General features: G+C 42.9%; 1 protein-coding gene across 1 annotated transcript; it reads left to right on the plus strand.

The window, feature by feature from the left end:
- Positions 1–7954: 7954 nt before the first annotated feature.
- Positions 7955–22184, plus strand: LOC139650272 (nuclear receptor ROR-beta-like). Its single transcript, XM_071526882.1, has 10 exons — positions 7955–8363; positions 14867–14952; positions 15081–15222; positions 15400–15933; positions 17138–17259; positions 17614–17746; positions 18325–18432; positions 18700–18810; positions 19249–19361; positions 19471–22184. The coding sequence occupies exons 1-10, from the start codon at positions 8357–8359 to the stop codon at positions 19630–19632; spliced, it is 1518 nt and encodes a 505-aa protein (XP_071382983.1). The 5' UTR covers positions 7955–8356; the 3' UTR covers positions 19633–22184.
- The last annotated feature ends 414 nt before the right edge of the window (positions 22185–22598 follow it).

A 22598-nucleotide genomic window follows, 5' to 3' on the forward strand; every position in this document is an offset into this window, starting at 1 on the left:
AGCCGTGGCTCTCAGAATATCAGCACCCTTGTCACTGAGGAGGCGGACTTTAGCACTGAGACACAGGGTCTGGAGGGCAGAAAGGTCATTCACCTGAGGAGGAAATGATCAGCAGGCAGAACAGCCAAGAGCTGCTCGCAAGAGAGAATGGAAAACTGTTAACGCTGATCTGGAAAAAGCACAGGCCAAACGGAACAGCTGAGATTCAATCAAATAAAACGGGGGACATTATCTATGATGACAGAGCAGAAAGATTTGAAGTATGAAGTTTCCTCGAAAAATGGTGCATTGATAAGTCTATTTTTAGCTGATACAGTTTGAACTTTTTAAGCATGCCCTTTCAAGCCACATGGGTCAGCTGTTCCATTAGTCCAGTGTGCTTTCTGAACTGTTTGAAGCCGGAGGGGCCAATCCATCAGTTAGAGCTGAGACTGAAGGTGAGGTGTAGCTGTGCAGATGAGTACAGGCCATCAGTGTTGAGAGGTGTGGAGGGTCTGGGACACTACAGTTTACTGCTGAGCCTCTATTCAGTGAAACAACCTTGAAAAGCACAAGGAAAAGTTACATCAGATCCTGCATATTGGTACTTGCACTCTGTATTTGTACACTTATGAGTGATGTTCAGTTAGATTTTATTAAAAGCTGCTTTATATATGAAAGATATTGTTATTCTTTAAAAATGAAGGAAGAACTCCATCTAATATCGCACAGGATATGAACGGAGCAATACTTCAGATACACAGTCTGTTTTTATCATTAATTTGTTGGAAATCCCTTCAGGCTTATCCTGTTTTTCTTTGAAATATTTCCCAGATCTGCCCGGATCCGGTGTATGGTTGTGGATATATCTGTCTGCTTGTCTCCCTCTATCTCATTTGTCTTTAACTTACTCCTGTCTGTCTGTCTGTCTGTGTGTCTGTCTGTCTGTTTGTCTGTCTGCCCCCTGCCCGTCTCCCCTGCTCCTTCACTATCTCTCCTCCCTGCCTCTCTGTATTTATTCTTGTCTGTCTGGCAGTGTTTGAAAGTGCCCTTTACACGTCAGTGGTGAAGGAGGGGGGGCTTTCCACTGCTGTAACTAGGTCAGTGAAGACACACCCCGCTCTCCCCTTGCTGTGCCCCTCTCCCCCCCCTCTTGTCTCCTTTCTCCCTTTTTCTCCGCTCCCTGCTGTGACGCAATGCAGACTTTCTGCACAGTTCACCCTTTTCTCTCTTATTACCTCCTCAATCAGAAAAATAGAGCAAACGCCTACCACAGTCTGCAGCTTCAGTGATGATGACAGTGATATATCCTTCAAATCAGCATTCATGCAAATATACATCAGCTGAACAAAGACAGATAACTCACATTTTTCACAGATGCCACGCAGGAGTCAAATGCATTAACTGCACCACATGGATATATTAATCATCCATGTTTGCAATGGTTCAGTCCAACTTTTTGTTGTGATGGAAAATTACATAATGCCCCAACATTGCATAATGTTTGTGGGGGTTGTCAGTCTGGGACCAGGCACTGGCACAGTTGGAGGTACAAACACAAATACAGCCATGAGAAAGTATGTCACTCTTACTGTGCATTTGCTTTCAGATCATACTCTTGGAGAGACCCCTTTCTATTTCTCTAAGTGTGTGTGTGTGCGTGTGTGTAAATTTGCATGCGCCCACATTCATCTTGCACCATGCTCTAAAGGTCAGAGACAACAAAGAAGAACCAGTACATGAATCTGCACTGTTTGAACCCCATAAAAAAGAACTTAACAAGCCAACTGGTATGTGCCTCTGTGCGCTTTTGACTATGTGGAACTGAAAATCATGAAATATGCATGATAAGGAGCAAACTCCAAGTATTACATAAGCCCCGGCTGTTATATGACGATCCCAACACTAGATGTCTCTGTTTCTGCTGGCCCTGCTGCTATATGAGTCATCCGGGCGGTTATATGGGCTGACCTGCCTGTTTGAATCACCACATCTCACCCATGTGTTATTTCTCAAATCCAAAGATTTATGCAGACAAATAAAGACTCCAACTGAGATGTGTGAATATATACTGTATATTGTGTGTGGTTAACAGGTGGAATTTGAGCAAGAGGCTAAACTGAAAGATTAAACTGATGGGACAGTGATGGGGGTGAATCTGATATGTACTATATTCAGAACCAGACAAAAGCTGCACAATAATAGACACCTGAACAAGGAAGGAAGAGGGATTCTCATGCCCAACAGCGCCTACTAAACTCTCAACTATTGTCACATTATGACTATGAATTCATCATCAAACAAAGAATCATTTTAAGGGCCAATTCTGATTTTCACCATTCTTTCCTGATTAGACAATCTGGGACAGTTACGGGGTAAAAACAAATATGAGATGGATGAGAACTAATGAGTTCTGGATGAGAATGAAAGGGAGCAGAGGATCAGAGGGGGAAATGGGAGGATAAAGGAAAATGGGAGGATAAAGGAAAAGTGAGATAAGGAGTGCCTGGGTGTGCAGCAGTGCCCTGCGGATGGCATGGAGGCAACAACAGATGTAGGTCATCGGGCCAAAGGGGGGGGAAGCAACATGATGTAAGGCGGAAGCTGGAAGAGTCACTGTTGAGGAAAATGTGCAGGATATTGGGATAACTCCATTTTTCCAGCTGGCTGTGCAATTCCGGTCTTATTCAGATAGAGTGTTGTTGGTTGTGTGTGCATGCATGCGTGTGTGTGTGTATGTATGTGTGTGCATACGCATTCACAGTCACTTGTGTGTAATTGGGTCAGCTCACATGGCAAAGCACGTTGATTCACACCGGAGATAAACACAACCCAGTTGCCGTGGAAACCTCCTCTTACTCTTACCATGTCTTTGCATGCCACATATTTGTATTTGCATCAGATTTCCCTCTTTCCATGTTAACCTTTACATAGACACGGCCAGAGATTTGGATTTTTTTCCACGTTTATCTGCCATTTAAAGACCAGCGCTATCATTTATGATCATGAGCACGTTCCGTCTTTCACCAATCGCCATCTAATTCTGTTTTGATAATGTGTCGGCTGAATTGCAGGTTCAGTATTATGAGTGTGTCAACACCAATCAGTCCTCCCTCTATTCAAGCCTGTGGGTGTGGATGGATTTTTCGACGTTGAACCTGCTTTGCCGAGGAACAAAGGAAGAGAAAGGGTGGAAGGGTGGGGGAAAGAGAGAGGGAGACAGTGAGTGACAGAGAGAGAGAGAGAGACAGAGAGAGAGAGAGAGAGAGACAGAGAGAGACAGAGACAGAGAGAGAGAGGAAAAAGAAACAGAGAGAGTGTGACAAAGAGAGAAATGCTGGTGATTGTGTTTGTCAAGGCAAGTCTGGACATACAGTAGAGCTGTAAACATAGGTGTGACTTAAAACATACTTTCTCAGTATCTGTGTAATTAGTCTGGTTTAATTAATACACAGTAGAACTTGACATTTATGTCCAGACCTATGGGACTCAGCTGGACCGGATGGGATCAGGTCATGCTGAATTTCTCACTTATCTGCCCTGCTGTGGTTGGGGCTTGGGTTCAGGTTAAAAAAATATATGAAAAACACTGTTTAACATATTATGATGTGAAAATCATTGGCATTTGTGGGTTTTTGTCAAGTTTTGGCAAATACCTATACCTCTGGGCTCTATTAGGGTTTTGGCAGAAATGTCCCATCATTCAGTACTGGCTGTGCTGAGGCTCTAAAATAAGGGTTGATGAGTTCACTGTTTAAATGCTGTGTGTTATAAACAGCTGGTCTGCACAAAGCCCATTGCAAAATCATTGGCAACGTTTGCTAAGCACCAGATATCCGCACAGGAACCAAAACTCGAAAACTGTTAGTTATGGAGTGTCTCTAATAACAATAATGCATTTTCAAGAAAGTCAGTGCTTGTCATTGAGTGCAAGACAAGCCAAGGACACTCTTACAATACATGTTTGTCTGCTGTGTGTGTGTGTGTGTGTGTGTGTGTGTGTGTGTGTGTGTTTGCAGGGGCATATACAGTATATACAGTATATATACATGTGCTCAGTGAGACAATCTGTACCGTACCACATGACCTGTGGTTGAACTTATATGCTATTTATTCAGTAGGCTTTATCAAATTTTAGGCGTAACTGTGTAAAACGAATGAGACAGATAAGAGGAGATATGGAGACAGGAAAGAAATACAGGACTTAATGTGTGTCGAGTGGTAACAGGAGCCGAAAAGATAAAAGAATGGAGTATAGAAATGAATAGATGGAGAGAGGAAGCAGTGTAAAAAGGAGCAGAGAGGGGTAAGATGAGTAGGACCTGACAGGAGAAAAGGTTGTTTTTATTCTATCTGACACACTGACCTAGTGACGCAGCAAAGATCACAGCTCCAGATTACAGATCCATGGGAGTAGGGAGGGGGGAGGGGGGGATTAAAGGGGCCTTGAGAGAGGAGAAAACAGGGAGATTAACTGAATGAGGGAAAGGGAGTGAGGGATTACAGCTCAGTGGATGGCAGGACCCTGATGTAATCCCAGCAAAATTGACTGCCACAGTCCAGTAGTTATGTATGTGCATGTGTGTGTATGTGTGTTACTCCATCTGTGAGTGTTTTTGCCCTTGTGTGAGTATGACACAGCGTTGCTTTTTAAATTTGTGAAAATTATAGAATAAAGTGGTGAATATTATCCACAACACTTGTAATTCAGATTATCACTGCTCATGCATGAGCCCCCAACGCATGAGAACATTTTACAATATGGCCTGTGGGAAACTAGACTGGAATGTAAAGAGTTGATGCTGGTAAAGCAGAGAGATTGGCCATGGGGCCCCATGGAACCATGTGCAGCCAATCAGTTACAGTTGGTCCCATATCCCTACAAAGACTCTTTGATGTGAGAGAGGTCTTTAAATTCAGTCCTGGGGAGTCACAAGGCTGCACTGGCTTTGATCTGAATCAGGAGGAACCTTACACGCCTCCTAACAACAAGACCCCTTGAACAGCAACTCTCACTAAGTGCTTGCTTGACTGAGTCTATCTCAGCGGCAGGCACAGATTCGGGGTCAGGAGGGAAAATCTGAAAAGCAGCATTCCACCATAAATACTACAGTTATCTATATGGGTATGCTTCTCCAGGAAGAATTTTGATTGAACTGATTCAAACACTGCTCTTAAATTTGATTAAGATGCACCAGCCACACCCAAATGATGTCCCTGTGGCCTGTGTGTGGATGTACAGTGAAACTGGTCCAGGTAACAGCAAGAGATAACACTATTCACCAGTCTTTGAGTAGTACCGAGTAAACCACTGGCTGGTTTCTATCCCTCAAGGACACTTTAATAAAAAGTGCAAATGCTCCTTTGCAGCGCCTCTTGTGTCAGAAAAACTGTAAAATCCCTGGCAGGTATGAACTTGAAAGAAAACTTATAATATGTTGCAGAAAAGATCATTTTTGTCCATTCCTTGCTGTCACTTCAGATGTGCCTTTGGTAATGTTTTCCTTATTGGACAAGACTTGGGCGCCCAAAGTAAAAACAGGCAGGGGCTCTTTCCACCTCTGGCCCCTCGCTGTGTATGCCGCTGGTCTGTCTGCTATCAGTCTATCTATCTATCAGGTAAATATCCGTACATTTATATATTGTTTCTGCCGGCATCCACATCTGTTCCCTCATCCTGTTATGCAGCTGCTGGCAACCTTCCAAAACCCCCCAGTCTTGCTCTCAGCTCCTTCCTTTCCTTTTTCTCTCCCTCTTCTTTCACCTCTTATTTTATCACCGGGCAAGAAAATGTCTGCCATCCATGTCCTAGCCATGTTGGAGCCTTCCTCCTCCTCCTCCTCTTCCTCCTCCCACTCCCTCTCCTTCCTCTGCTGTCTAACCGAGCCGCTCGGCGGTTATGTAAGAGCTAAGGTCAAAGTGTCACTGCCGTTGTCAAGGGAGACATAGAACAGAGGGGCTTTAGAGGAGATGTGCGGGGGGCGAGGGAGAGGGAAAAACAGCAGAGACGAACCACTAAGAGAGGAGCCGTGGGCAGAAAGGCTGCAAAATTATACATTTCGACATTGTTGCAAGAATAAACAAATCAGACTAGTAGAATCTATTCCATTTGGACATTGTTGCAAGAAGAAATACATCAAACTAGTAGAGTCTATTTCATTTGGACTGAAACAAAGAAGACAAGGAAGTATATAAATGAAAAAATAAATGATTACGTATAACACGGAAGAGAAAGAGGAAAGAGGAAAGTGGTTTGGAGAAGAGACAGGAATAAACAAAAGAATGTGAGCGAGTGTGTGCTTGTGTCTGTGTGTGTGTGTGTGTGTGAGAGAGAGAGAGAGAGAGAGAGAGAGAGAGAGAGAGGGAGAGAGAGAGAGAGAGAGATAGAGGGAGGGAGAGAGAGAGAGAGAGAATCTGTGACTGTAGGCACCCTGTGCTTTGCTGCTCCACTAACCTAGTTTGAGTAATCTCTGCCTTTGCACTGTTTCATAACACTGCTGCCAGAACATTGCATCATAAGACCACCCCCCCACCCACACACACACACACACACACACACACACACACACACCCCACCCCATCCCCAACAACACACTGTCCCAAAGCACACACTCACATCAGAATCAGGATCCCTTCTATTGATAAATTACACCTAGGTAAAATGCTGTGTTAACTTTCTTGATTGATTTTAAAAGCTCATAAATAGTATACAGTCCAAAGTGCAAAACAGCAGAACATGAGACACACTCCACATAAACAGTACTTATCCATACACATTATACTGTAACATTATAAACATTATATATTTTAATCATGCATTACGTTGAGAGAGGTTAGCAGCAGAACTGTCCAGTTAAAACACACAGTCATATCAAAGTATTTGCTCTGTAAGTGATGTGCAAACTATTATAGGCTGAACTCCCTTCAGTTTAAGAATAGCTATATGTTATTCTTATCGTCTAGGCAAGTCCAGTTCATATTTGTGAACATGAGCAGCGCTCCCCCAAAACCTGAAACCAGAGAACTGAAAATCAAACCTGTGACATCATTGGGTGTGAACTCTCTGCTCTCTGAAAGATGGTGAACTGGGAGAGCAGCCAGCGATATGTTCTTGGGGATAATGCTTCATGTTAGTTCAGAAGAACACTACCGAGGAATAAAGCTTGTTTGGGTGGAAAAACTCAAACAAACATTTTGTGGATGACCAAAAATAGGTTTCCCATTCATTATGGAGCAGCTCCAGACTGTATACCTGACTACATCACATTTTAAGTCTCGGTTCTTTAGTTTTTGGTTTGGGGAAAGAGGTGCCTGTGTTCATAAACAGTGGATGACCTCTTAAACATCATAAACATATACTAATCGAAAATTGAGTGGCATTCCCGTTTTAAAGGGCTGATCGTTCAGTTAAGGAGCTGTGCATTGACAAGAGATTGCTATTAGATAGCCACTGTGAGGACTTCATTTTTGCATGCTGACTCAGGACAAAGCCTTATGACATAAGAACAGTCAGAACAACCCAGTTAACTAATCTACACATCTCAGGTTATGTCAGTGAAGAATTGCAAAGCAAAGGCACCTGTTTGATAGTGGCTTTTACCAGGGTTGGCAACACATAAATATGAATGACATAGATTCATAGTGTACATAATAATAAGGCATATCAAACTGATGTAAATTATATGAGGACGTGGCCTTTTAAAGAGAAAGGAGCATGAATGAAAGCCTCTCTGCAAACATAATTGATTTTTGTTTCTATTGCTGGTTTGTTTACCCACCTTTTTTTTTTTTTCATTTGTCACCACATCACTGAATTACGCGTAGGAGACAAGCACTACTAGTCAATCAGTTACCTAGCCACCTTAAACTCGCTCCCGAGTGCGCGCCCCCGCGAGTGCTGTGAGAGGAGCTGTCGGCAGTGAGATCATGTGAGAGTCCACGCTTGGAGAAAGTAGGTTAGCAGGATAGACTGAGAGGAAAGCAGGCGGAGAGTCACAGCGCAGAGGGGGGGTCCGAGCACTGGGAGTCCTGCAAGCCGAGCTGAACCACCGTGGGACTATTCTGTCAAAAAGTTCTCCCGAATACAGCTGCCAGCGCGTCGAGACGGGTTTAACATGCGAGCCGAAGCGACTTTCTTTACTCTTGTTTTCCCAACGCCGGACTTTGTCGAGCGATAAAGGAGAGGAGAGTTTCGGGTAGTTATTTTTTTTTTCTTCGGTCGTGTTTACCGAGAGCTCTCTGCCATTGGAGCGAAGTTTATATTTAGACAGCCAGGTTACTCTGGCTCGACTGTAACACTCTTATTATTCTGTCAGCGCACAGTAACCACATGTAGTCGGGTTTTCAGCATCCAGCAAAGACAAAAACAAACATCAAAATGAGAGGTAAGTTGATTTTGTGTCTTGACAAGTCTGTGCATGTGTATTTGAACTTGGTAAGGAACTGTGCGGTCGTATTATGGGATGAAATGGCCACATGTGTGCGCACACAGGGAGTTGAGTGCGCCTGTTGTCCTCCCAGTGCGCATTAATCCCTCTTGACTGGATTAGCTGCACAGAGCTGGAGGCTGCATGCTCCACATCGAAGTTTGGCTTGCAATGATTCAGAGCAATAGGCATGTTGTTCAATCATGGAATTGACCCTGAGAATAAAGTCTATTTTTAGCATCATTCGGGCCTATTCATGGTGAAATCACACAGTTTTGAAGTTTAGAGATTTATTTTTGCTTTATATACTATAATGTATAGTGGAGCAGAAACTGTCTGCATTTGAAGAAATGTCAGTCACATCTCACCTGGGACTCCATCTGTAAATTTTGCCTAGGGATCCATGTTAGAGTTATGCAATGAGGAGAGGGAGGGGCATGTGTGGAGGCTGTTGTTATCCAAAACTACAATTATGTAATCGAGATATAATTCCGGCTGATCCTGTAATAATTAAAAGTTTAATGGTGATCGTTTAAGAACTATTAGCAAATATCGTTACATTTAAAGAAAAAAACATAACCTATTTCTTTGCACTGTCGGCCTATATATTTATCTGACAATCTGATGTTTGGTGTTTGTTGCAATAATAAACCAACCCATTCATGCTGGCTACCTGATTTGTTCGTGCCAATGAGTTTGTAAAGCTAATCTGATCATTGTTGGTGTTGTTGTGGTGTGATGGCGGTGGCAGCATGGCCGACAGTGTGAGTGTGCAGAGGGAGAGCGACCTGCCTGGCTGTTCCACTGACCTAGTTATGTCACAGAACATTATACAGCGTTCACAGAGGCGGGAGGGGGAGCGGCTCCGGGAAGGGCCGTGCCGCCGGCCGTGCAGCGCCATGTGCGGCTGCTGGCTTGCAGTGGTCGGCGCCCTTCAGCGAGCAGCAGCTGCTGAGAGCGGCCGGTCTTGAGCTTGAACTTGGGCAGGGGGGCTGCACACAACTGTAATTAACAGAGTGGCGTTTTGAATACATCTACACAGCCTGTAACCTGTGCAAAATGCGGGTTGTGATTTTTGCAGGATTTTTTTTTTTACCCATATGGAAAATTATTCTCATACTTTAGAGCATGGTCAGAGATGTACTTCAAAATCCCAAACTGCCCAGAAATGTATTTGTACATGTAGATGACATTCATTTGACATATATTTTGGACACTGGAAAGACACTTATTCATATGCATATCTGCAAGTATATCCAAAATATATTGTAATCACTCAAAATACATTTTGAATGAATGTCATCTACATTTTTGGACATTGTGGACAGTGCAGCGTTTATGAGAAATGTATTTTTTACCAAATGGGATGTAGGGACCAGAATGCCATAAGGTAAACTTCTCTGTTGCTGAAGTTGCTTCCACATGATTGAAATATATTTTTCCCAAGTAAATAATTTGGAGACACATCAAGCTATTACCTGTCACAATTTCACTCATCCTTGCATTGATGTTTTTTTTTGACAGAACAACAGCAATGGCAAGTGAGAAAGTAAAGACACTGCTGTTGCACTTCTGTTTTTTTTTTTTTTTTGCTCTCAGTGAGGCCCTCGTTGCATTCTTTTGTTGTGCTGGACAGGGAATTAGCTACAAGGAGTTTTTTGCAGAGGAGAGGGAAGAATTTTGTTAGAAGAGGGGGAGGGAGGAAGAAGTGGAGGGGGCCCCTGCCTCTGGTGGAGGGAGGTTCCCTTTCTGGCAGGATATCCAAATGTAAACAAAGCACAGCCAGGCCTTAGCTCAGCGGACTGAAATGTAGGTTAGTCACTCACTTTTAACAACGTCTCTTGTTTGCTGACTAGAATAGATTTGCAATAACGGCAAGTCAGCATTTTAATCCTTTGCATTCACAATAATTTTGGTACAGGAGTCATTCTAACAGCGTTGTTACACTGACAGATGTTTAGAGGCCTACTGATATATTTGGACCTCTGACTCTCCCTCTGGATTATGTTATCGCAGAGTGCACTCCTCTTTCTGATACCGTATTGAATGTATTAATGTTTATTACTTCTAGACACATTGTAAAATAAATCACAAGGCATGTCACATACTAGAGAAGACACATGTCAGAGTCTGATGAAGTCCACAGCTCTGTTCTAATGTGCAGAAACACCCCCCTTGTGAGCCTCAGCTGGTATTTGCATCTTTTAAAACGGAGCATGTCGATTTGAATGCACTTGCACTGCTTGTTCACAGCCAGATTGTAAATTTGTGTTTTGTATATGCTGAGCAAAGTCTTCACAGCATTATGTTGTTATGAGCAGTATCGTTTTCTGTGCAGTGTTAAAATATAAAAACTTTTTTGCTATTGTGAGAGCTGAACTGTAAGGAATAGTGTTGTTTGCTACAAGATATCATCTGTAATCTGTAAAATACAACCGCCTCCACAGGTTAGACCAGAATCCATGAAATGAAACCGGGTTTTGTCTTCATAACTGAGGATATATTCGCTCTCCTGGGGTTCATCTCTGTAGCCTCAAGGCCAAGCGACCTCCTCTCTTCCTCTTGTGGAAACAGAATATGTGAAAAACAGTGAAGTATTGTGTGCACCTTTTGCGTGATTTCTAAAGAGGGAGAGGCAACAAGGACAATCGGTGGACTATGATACACTCCTGTGTTTGTCTATTTGACCTGCAATGTAAGCCCGCTGTGATCTTAAGGCCTACACCCTGCTGTGGCATGACACAACAAGTGCTTCAGTGCTGCTAATATGTGTGGAAGAGAAGCACAAAGCTGTCTCCTGTTGAGTGTGTCTTATCTTGTTTCTGTCTGTCGTTCTTATGACTGGGTCATGACGGCAAAAAACGTCCCCACAAACCCCTGTATTAATCTGTTGTTGGAGGGCATGCGTACCAGGCATTTTCTGCATTAAAGCAAACAAATGTGTCTGCTTGTGTTGCGACGTAATGAGCAAACAAGAACAACCTGTACTTCTACCTTGGATTGAAACAGGGTGTAACATTACATCAAAACGGAGAAATGGTGTGTGTGGGCGTGTATGTGACAGTGCATGTGTGGCGCTGAATATGTGGGGGGTCAAAAGTTATTCATCTGTCATGATGCTGACACACTGACACACTGACTGTTTGACACACTGGCCAGAGGGCATGGGGGAGAATTCTTGGTTGTTTGTTCCACATTGGATACCAAGAACTGAACTGTTCAGGCCATAAAGTCAGTGATTTTCTCTGCCCCCCCTTCCTATTGAATTAACCTCTTGTACAGATAACAAGGTTACACATTTAGCCAGCTGATAAACGCGCTGGGGCCAGTTTGCTGTTGGTGTCTCTGTTCCTATTTCAGTTTGTCAAAAGGCTTGGGTGTGCCGCACAAAGTAGCTGTGCGCCCATCTAACCGCACCAACACTGGTTACACTCAAACATGATCCTTTGTTTAGAGTTTGCCTAACTTCACTCTGTATTTCTCATTTCACTAAAACGTTGTGTGACTTAGTGTTTCGATGGACTGGAGAAATGTAAAACGCCGTATGTCGCTTTTTCATGCAACATGTTAGTAAAGAATTGGGTTTGTATCAGTCTTCTTGGAATGTCAACTCTCTCTAGAGAACTAATAGGTCAAATGCCAAAGACTTTTGGCCAGGTCAAAGGTGAAATGCAGGGTTAAAGGTAGGCTAATTGTTGCTGTTACATTAATCTGGCCACTGCCCTCGCGTCTCTCTCAGCACAGTTAGAAAGAGAAGTAGGAATGTGAGGTTGAGCATCGCTGTGAAGTGAGTGGTGAACAGTTGAATTTGTTAGATTTGTCAGATAAGTAACCTTGATCTCCTTGAGTATTTAGTACTATTACATCATAACAATGGGCTTATCTGCCTCTACTGCTTCAGCACATAGTATGCAAGAAATCCCAGTAGTTTTCTTGTAGTTACCTTTTTTTTTACTGTGTAGTTTTAACTGCAAATTTTGTGCACATTTATTATTTATTAGTTCTGTTAAGCAGTAGACCCAGGCAGGGCATTGCTTTCAGAGATAAATCTTTTACGGCCTCTCTGGGTTGTGTTTGGATATCTGCAGAATAGAAGAGTGAGAAAGCATGTAGGCCTATGTGTAGTTGTGGCGACAGGGGTGGGTGGGCATGTGTGTAATTTTGGCTCTCAGCGCAGGACAAGAATAGAAACGGTTGAAGCAGAAGCCCAATGTCAAAGAGAGAAGGGGAGGGCTAAATAGCTGACATTCAAGTTCCCAGTATGTCTGGCTTGAGTGGACTCAAGCCAGGTACAGTATGGTACGTTACACTGGCACAAAGTCAAACAGCCCACTGAGCACTAGACGTGATTTCAACATCACGTCTATACCTTACATGCTCTCATATAACCCAGGATCTTTTTGGCTGTAACTGTAGCCCAAACCAAGCATTAAATACATGATTACATATTTAAACAATTAATTAACAGCTGTAAATATGAACAAATATGCACCAGAAGTCTGTGCTAAAGCCTAGGACACACTAAAAGGCTTTTCAAGTCTTGTCTGTCTAGAGTAGTTCAGACTGAGTTCAGACATATACTAAACTTTCACTTTTAAACCCTGTGTAGTCTAATTTTAGCCTAGACGGCTATAAACCATTTAGACATCTTTTAAACAACTAGTCAATGTAAAATTGCTCTGTGTGTGTGTGTGGGCTGGGTCTCATTATTAATCTAGCATAATATAGGCTTGATTATTAAATAGAAATCAATACATACAGTATACATATAGGCTTTATTAGGGGAAAAAAGTCTGTTTATGTTTTAATGTTTGCACCATGTTAAGCAAAGACATGATTTGGATATGAACTGTTCTGGGAGTGTTGTTTGTCTATGGTTACCACAGTGCTGTTCTTGTTATATTTTTCTGTTATGTAACATATTCAATATTCTGATGCAAGCAGGAAGACTTCAGGGAAATGTTTTATGGGAAGTCCCAGCATTGTTCAGTTCCACCTTAAAACTGGTCTGCGGAGAGACGTATATTATTCAAACGCGGCGTGATCGCGCCTGCCTGCCTGCCTCCCTCCTCCCTCTCGCCCTGCAGTGGGAAAGTGTGTCAGTAGGACAGAATGTCCACATGGGCTGACAGGCTACCGCGCCGGAGAGACGGATGACTCAGCCAATCTCAAGCAGGCTCCGAACGCCGCTCGGCCAGTGGGAAGCGGGAAGTCGGAGAAGGGCGGGGCGATGGTGTTGCTAGAGTGAGCCTGCTGAATGAGTGCTTGTGGAATGCTCGCAGACGAGAGTTATATAATCGGGAGATGAGGGAGGGGTGGAGGGGAACCGGAGAGAAAGAGAGGAAGGACGGGGAGGGGGGGGGGAGATTTTTCCATTGCATGCATGCCTGCAGCTGCCCTAATCAGTCGGAGTATTTTAGTCAACAGTTTTAGAAAAGAGACAGCAGACTGTTTCATTAAATGGGGGAAAAGAAATAGAAAGTTGTCTTTTCCAGTACGTAAGGCCACAACAATGTCTCCAATCACATAGACTTAAGCGGTTTTCCGTAGATCGTCCTCTCAGGAGCCAAATATAATGTTACACAAACGACAGAGAGTTTATAATCAGTCTGTCCAACATTGCACAGACTGCCAGGTTGAGCAACACTACCTAATGGAATGGTTGTTGGTTTTTCCTCTTCTAAGAAGGAAACACAATCTTTGTGTTGTGTGTACTGTGTGTATGTGTCATGTGTGCATGTATCATCTGATTCCCTATCTATTTGTGTACCATGCATCCTCATGGGGACCACATGCAGAATGCAGACAAGCACAATTAAGGGCAAGTTTATCTTCTCTTGTATCTGGGTATGGTGGAGCTCAGCTCACTGCAGGGTTGTTGCAATGGTTAAAGAAAAGCTGAAGAATATGTGTTTTTGGATTTATGATTGTGCAGTGCTGCATCGTCAGCTTTTAGGTCTCTTGCTTGATTCATTAAAAATATATTTTTCTCTTTGAATACTACACACTCTGGTGCAAAGTAGGAGATCTGCTTCATGCAGTGATCTGCATGAGGCAGATCACTGCATTTCTTCAGCGTGTTAATCATTCCCACATGGTCCCATTGGCGGCGGACTGTGAAGCACACGTCCTCTCTGACACTGAATCTAGGCCAAAAATTGGCCTCCAGTGTAAGAGAGTGTTTATGTTTGAGTGCTTGTACCATGTTACGCAATGGCATGTTTAGATATCAGCTGTTTTTGGCTAAGATCCACAAGATGTTTGCCTGGTGGTAATGTGTGACTCAATAGTCTCACGTTCGAACGTGCCAAATCGGTCGTAACTCCTGTGTTTCACTGAGCAGATGTTGAGATTAGGTTTTATACAGTCAGTCAAGTCCATTCTCCTGTGTGTTGTTGAGTTAATAGACACATTAGTCAGCTATCTGACCTCTCTCATCAATGTCCTTTTTGTCCCTGCAGCTCAGATCGAGGTCATCCCCTGTAAAATCTGCGGGGACAAGTCCTCAGGAATCCACTATGGAGTCATCACCTGCGAAGGCTGCAAGGTGAGGAGGAGACACACAGTGTCAGCTAGGCTACCACACTTAACTTCAACTGACTCATCATGTCTAAAATATGCGCATCATTTACATGTATGAATTGTTTGTGTGTGCGTGTGTGTGTGTATGTACAGGGTTTCTTCCGTCGCAGCCAACAGAACAATGCCATGTACTCCTGTTCCCGTCAGAGGAACTGCCTGATCGACCGGACCAACCGTAACCGCTGCCAGCACTGCCGTTTACAGAAGTGTCTGGCTTTGGGCATGAGCCGAGACGGTGAGGAACACACAGGGAACATACTGCCCTACATTAACACACTGATTACATACCAAAACTGGCTCGTAGAAACCTGGACTCTAAATACTTACAGTTACTTGTAAGCTGTCTGTGAAATCTTTTATTTGCTTGTCTATCTCAGTTGAACAGACTTTTGAACGTATTTTCTCTCTGCAGCGGTGAAGTTCGGTCGCATGTCCAAGAAGCAGCGCGACAGCCTGTACGCTGAGGTGCAGAAGCACCAGAAGTCCCAGGAGTGCGGGGGCACCGGGGGCGGGGGCTCCGCCGGTCTGCCCTTACCCAGGGAGGACGGTGTGTGCGGGGGAAGCGGGGAGGACGGCGAAGGGGGTCTGAGCCGTTCCTACAGCAGCGGGGGCTCCAGCTCCACCCTCAGCGACCTGGATGACATTGCGGCGCTGCCCGACCTGTTCGACCTGCCGCTGACCCCCGAGGAGGCCAGCGAGTACTGCAGCCTGGAGCTGCTGGGCGGAGGGGGAGGGGCCAGCACCGGCAACACCTCCTCATCGTCCTCCTCTTCCTCTTCCTCATCCTTGTCCAATCAGAACTCCCCACAGCAGACTATGCTGGACGTGGCAGACAGCAACGGGATCCAGCTCCTGCACACACACACTCACACACACACACTGCTGGCACACACACATGCAGCGCTGCTGGATCATCTGCCTGACGACTGCTCCCTAACAGACCTTGGTGAGTATCAGCAATGACATATAACAAATTATATATTCTTTCTTTTATTCATCCATTACTTAAACAGGGCAACCTATAACACATTCTTATTAACAATATTGGCCTTGTAAGTGGTGAAAGGCCATTTAAAGGGGATTCAAATGAATAAGGTGAAATAAAATGACATCTAAAAACTAAAATAAAGAAAATAAAATGAACAAAGACGGCACCAAGATAAGAGCAAGGTCATATGACATAGAAATATATAAGATAAAAGAAGAGTGGTGCACAGCAGACACCAAAGCAAAGAAGGACTTTACTGAAACTAGTGTGCAAGACCACAAGGACAAGATTGAACAGGCAAAACAAGCAAAATGAAATGGGCAGAAGACATGAAGCAGTAAAAAGACAATGATAACAAAAACAGCGACTAGTAAAGGGATGTTAGGAAGCAAGGGCATTTTTCAGAGAGGGGATCAGTGGAGTCCTTGAAGGAAGATAATGAGAGAAAACGGTTCAGTTTTAGAGGAGTTGTTTTGTTTTTTAATACTATTCTGGTTGTTGGCAGCAGCAAACTGCGAGGAGGATTGGCTAAGGGCTCTGGGGACATTTAAAGGAAGCAACCGGTAAATATTGTGACTGGGTGTAGTAAGTGTAGGAGGGGGAAAGGGATTATAACAGCTGGCGAAGGAAGGAGTAGGTGAGCCAATTAATTTTATGATTGGATTGCAGATTACAGTGATGCAACCAGTCTTGTTGGTAAACTTAATGGCAGAGTGGTGCAGAGTATCTAGGCATTCAAGGGCACACTGACATGACCTGTGGATATGAAAACAACATCACTGTAATCAAGCATGGGAAGGGTGATCATCTGATTCAGTGTGACTTCACAGTAGTCTGGAGTATTAGTACATGATGGTAAAACATACAGAATTGTTGTTGTAGGGTTCAGTGACTTGGTACTTCACTGAACCCAGGGGATAATTCACTGGTTTTCTCATGAATATGTTTACTTGTGTCGGCCCAACACAATATCAGAAGGGCCAACCACAAGTAGATTTCCTAAACTGATAAAGAAACATTAACTGTGCTTCTTGTGGTTCATGCACGCGCACACACACACACACACATACACACACTTACAGTCTTGTGTCTCTTGTGTCTCACCACAAATAACCTGAGACAACACTGATTAATGTGTGTATTGTGCTTGTTTTTGTCACAGAGCGCATCACTCAGAGTATCGTCAAGTCCCATTTGGAGACGTGTCAGTACAGCGCTGAGGACATGAAGAGATTCACCTGGGCACAATACTCACCTGAGGAAACGCGCGCTTTTCAGAACAAGGTAAACAGTGCACACATTAACTCCTGTAGGTGTGAAGTCTTCTGTGTACTCGCATACAGCTCTAGCATAGATACTCCCAATACTAAAATCTGATACGAAACATCAATTGATTTTTAACTAACTTGATATTGTCTTTTTAAATGAATAGAAGGAAGTTACATCTCTCTAATATAGCAAAATTTAATCTATCATTCATTTTTTGTGTATTTGTCCTATTCTCAGTGCAAGTAATCTGATCAGTACTTAGTGTTTGCCAGTACTAAATGTCTAATGCTTGGAAAAGAAGTCGGCAGTGGAAAGACTGGTATCGGTGGATTCCTCATAGTTATGTCTCTTTTTTTGTGTTTCCTTCAGTCTGCTGAGTGGATGTGGCAGCAGTGTGCACACCACATCACCAATGCCATCCAGTATGTGGTGGAATTTGCCAAACGCATCGCTGGCTTCATGGACCTCTGCCAGAACGATCAGATTATATTGCTGAAAGCAGGTCAGTACCACAAACACATACTATAGAAATACTCTTAATCAAAAAAAAAAAAAAAAAAAAAAGGCTCAAATGCTTATGTCACACAATCCAGTTTGCCAGAGTAAACAAATTCTGAAAGGTGTTAACGATAGTCCCTTCTTGTCTTTTTGTCTCCAACCTTCTACCTTTGGTGTTTTCTCCTGTCATCATCTGTTTGTTTTTTTACCTCAATAAACCACACATCCCTGGTTCCACCACTGGGGAGAAACAAATGGTTCTGGAAACTAAATTTACAATTATTTTCTGTGTCTGTTCAACATTTATATGTTTGTGGCACAAATTGCATATATGTTTTGTAAATATTTTGAACTTTGTTTAACAAATATCCTGTGGATATCTATTTTACCCTGTGGATTTTTAAACTGTTCAAAATGTGTCATATATGCTGCGCACCAATCTGGATCGAAATTATTTACTTTTTGTTATGTGTTTGTGCATGTTGGAGCATCTTTGGCCCCCTCTGTCCCCCTCCCTCTCCCATCTCCTCTTCTTCCTCCATCCCTCCATCTCTTTGCCTCTATCTATGCTCACCCTTACAGGCTGTCTGGAGGTGCTGCTGATACGCATGTGCCGAGCTTTCAATGTCAGCAACAGCACCATTTTCTTCGATGGGAAATTTGCCTCAGCTCCATTCTTCAAAGCACTTGGTGAGGCTCATAAATTTTTGGTTGTCTAAGCTTTAAAACATTCAGGAGATTTTTGACATGGGCACACATGAAAGAAAATGCGCTTACATTTTACCTAAATATCAATATCTTATACCTTTTTCATGATCCAAGAATATTACGGTATACTGATTTGTGTTCATCCTGTGTAGAAGGACTCACATTGAGCCTCATTGACTATCATTGACATATCATAACTAGCAAGAGATTTGATAATAGGCCTGATGTTTTTCTTCTGTGGTTTTCCAGGTTGTGATGACCTGGTGAGTGCAGTGTTTGACCTGGGCAAAGGTCTCTGCCGTCTACAGCTATCTGATGAAGAGATGGCTCTGTTCAGTGCTGCCGTCCTGCTATCTCCTGGTGATTTGCTTTTTCTCTCCCTCTCTCTCTCACACACACATACATAAATACAAACACTCATTTTACAGCAAAATCATACAGCAGTCGATCACACGCTTGTCCTGTCACTCTTAATCCACACTGGGAAAGCCGTGTTCTCTCATTAACTCTCAAGAGCTGCCATAGGATGTGACTTTTCAACATAAACATGTGGCACTCATTATATTTTTGGTTGTAGACATCTCATACATATTCAGTTTTACATTTTATTCCTGTAGTAGCACAGATTGTTTGGCCAGCTCCCAGAAAATTAGCATTATATAATTTGTCAATTTTACCCTGTATCTATAATTCAGCCTTGCATTCACAGTACTGAATTGGCAGTTTTAAAGTAGGAAATTAAAGACTCAGTACATGAACTTATTGCTTATGTGATGCTTAATATTGTTTTTCCTGTAGATCGGCCATGGCTGACAGAAGGCCAAAAGGTCCAGAAGCTCCAGGAGAAAGTCTACCTGGCTCTGCAGCACAGTCTACACATGAGTGGAGCTTCAGACGAGAAATTAGACAAGGTAAAGACTAGCAGTCACGACTCTCTTTAAACAGACACACACATACACACACACACACACACACACACATATACAGAGATTTACCCTTGCCTCTCTTCTGTCCCCACAGATGGTGTCCAAGCTGCCCATGATGAAGTCCATCTGTAACCTCCACATCGACAAACTGGAGTTTTTCCGTTTGGTCCACCCAGAGACCGCCTACAGCTTCCCACCACTGTACCGGGAAGTGTTTGGCAGCGAGATGTCTCTGCCAGACTCCACCGACAGCTAGACAGACACACACACAGGCACACACAGACAGGCAGAGAAATTGAGAGAGTGAGAAAGTGTGTGAAGAGGTAGGGAAGCGTAAGGAGAGACAGAGGAAGATAGAGATGTTGAAGCTCAACAACCAGCAGTTAAACGACAATCCAGGACTTTAAATACTCAGTCTCCCATGATCCCAAACGTGTCCTCCACTTTCCCAGCAGGCAAAGCACCTTACACTACAGACCACACATGCTCATGGTCCTCTAATATCGTAGCATTAACAACAAGCGGATGGGCATTATGATAACACAGCGGCCCAGTTAGCGTGAGACGGATCCACGCTCACTCGTTTGACATCCGATCCACTGTGGATCACCCAACCAGTCATGAATGTACCTCAATGATAAGCACCAGTGCACAAGCCAGAACCCAACAGCGAATGTACAAACCTGCCACTCTGGGACAGAGTTCTACTTATAGTATTAGAACCGAGTCTTCTTGATCAACAGGTCTCATTATTAAATCAGCTCTCAGTCAATATGTGTCTCTGTACGCATTCATACAGACGATATCCTTGTACTGACCATCTCTAAGGGACCAAGATCATCAGTCATTTCCTATCATATAAGAGGAAATACGCGTGTATGAAATGGCTCACGGCTTTAGGCCTGGCCTGTTGGCTCACACAGATGCACACACACATTTAGACAGTGTTCGGTGCTGCCTTTTTGTAGGCTCTTGTAATGCAATGAGAAACCTCAGTCCCACACACCCCTTCCCTTGTAAATGCCACTTAGACAGGAAAAGATGAAATTATCTTTAATTTATATACACATTTATAAACAAATATTTTAAATAAGAATGTAAATAGATGACTATATAAGTATATAGAGAGATAGAATGTGTGAGTGCAGTTCAGAGAGAAAGGGAGAGAAAAGCGGATGGTAGGATGCAGAGGGAGAGGGGAAAAGATGGATATTTGGACTCGATCCTTTTCTGGACTATTTTCCCCTCTTGAGCATACTCTCAGGTTTCCATGGCAACAACCCCTCTTGCCCTGATAGCGACCCGACTGGGTTAACGCGCAGTCATCACGCAAGCAACGGGGTGGACACTTGTTGCAGACATGACACGGCAGGGGAGGCGATCTACCCACACAGAGGCAAAAAAAAAAAAACATTGCCTTCCGCCTGCATTTGAACTGAGAGCATTCACCTGCAATGACTCCCCTGCCTAAAGAGACAAGAAGACAAAGAGGACACTAAGGAGGAGAGACAGCAAGGCAAAAGATGACTTCATGAACTCTACATGATAAGAGACTTTGAGATACACGGTGTCTCCCCACTTGTTTCTAACCAGCAGTCAGTAGATGTAGTATACTTGTCTTTTACTCATAATGTTTCCATTGGTTACAGGCTGGGCCGCGGATTGGCCCGCATGTATCATAAACCTTCCTTGCTGGTTGGAGCAACTGTATTATTTTTGTACATTTGCTGTTTTCTCTCTCCTTTAGTCCCTTAAACCCAACACCTCTCCAAATACCAAGCACTTATTCTTTCCTCTATCTCACTGGGCACTAGTCTAAGGCCGGACAGAGCGACCAGCTGCCCCCCTGAGTTAGGCCTCTATGCCAGTAAGACTTAACAGATTTCAGTAAAATTTGTTCTGGGGTTATTTATTTTTTTTTGTTTTTGTAAATTCTGTATGCTTTGTACAAGGTTGCCCATACCTCTTTACGTTTCACATATACATACACAATATGCTTTCTAAAGGATGGTATAGCTTATTATATGATAACGTCTTACTTTGGGTGCTTTGAAGCTCCTGAGCAGAATCTGAGGAGCTGCCCGCCGCTCAGGGAGATAGCTGCGATCTTTGTCAGTGACCCTTTATTACCAGTGTCGTCTTCTAGCCTTGTACTCCTCACACCTTTGCACCTAAGATGAGACCCATAACCATAATCACTGTGGACGTAAGTTCTATTTTTGTGAATGTTACTCACAAAGTGTCAAAACCCTTCCCCTTTTGTCCTAATATTGTAACATGAAATTTACAAGACATAGGAGTTAAAAAGAAATCAGTTAAATAGAGTTAAAGATGAATTTCATTATTGGGGTTTAATGTTTCTTTTGCTGTGATTTTCATTTATCTGTCTTTTATCCACTTTTTTTTTTCTTTTTGTCTCCACCTTTTGTCTTGTAAAGTAAGTGATCTATTTTTTTTTTTTATTGAAGAAAGATTAGGAAAATTCCAAACAAAAAAGAAGTTTGTTTCCCTTTTCTTTCCCTATATGACAAAATGTACAAGAGGTATATTACTAGTCCAAGAGTAACTGAGTCACACAGCTCGATATATATTGTTGTCCAATGGGATACATTATATGTGGTTTTAAGAATGTAATAAAATTATTTCTTTTTCTTTTGAAATGTTTCATTGTGTCTTATTTCACAGAATCAATAAACATTGTGTTTAATAAGCTATTATAATTGAAGTTGGCTCTAATTTTGGTACGCCTGCTTGCGTAATAGGCCACTGAATATTGCTGACTAATCAAACCGTCCATGTACTCAATAAACTAGTAAAATCACTGTTCCATAATTATTGTCCTGCAAATGAGTACGACCATGATCTCTCTAGATGTAATGCTAATCAAAGACTTGTGCATATTGTCTTAATGCCAGTGATTTTAATATTTTTCTAGGTAAAAAGTCATAAAACATGAAGTGAAATTTGTACAAATCCCTAAAAACGAATAAACTAAACGAATAAACTAAACGTGTTTGTCAAGTAAAATCTTAATGTGCCATTAGTTTCCTATCAACCAGGAGTGGACAGCAGCAACATAAAGGAATGAATTAGTGGGGCAATGGATGTGTTGGCCTGTCTCAGCTGAAACATACATGAGTATAAAGGTCAGACGTAATTTATTCAGTGTGTGTCAGTTTCCAGAGAGGGAAAGAAGGATGTTTGGATGCATGGAGAGTGTGT

Source organism: Centroberyx affinis, unplaced genomic scaffold (assembly GCF_046629955.1).
Source record: "Centroberyx affinis isolate AG114_WGS23_722 - 3 ecotype Tasmania unplaced genomic scaffold, CSIRO-AGI_Caff_v1 ptg000112l_1, whole genome shotgun sequence".
Classification (NCBI taxonomy): domain Eukaryota; kingdom Metazoa; phylum Chordata; class Actinopteri; order Beryciformes; family Berycidae; genus Centroberyx; species Centroberyx affinis.

Excerpts from the sequence above, each read along its gene's own strand:
- LOC139650272 (XM_071526882.1), top strand. Across the intron at positions 17,260-17,613 it reads CGCGCGCTTTTCAGAACAAG|TCTGCTGAGTGGATGTGGCA; the intron begins GTAAACAGTGCA and ends TGTTTCCTTCAG. Across the intron at positions 19,362-19,470 it reads CAGACGAGAAATTAGACAAG|ATGGTGTCCAAGCTGCCCAT; the intron begins GTAAAGACTAGC and ends CTGTCCCCACAG.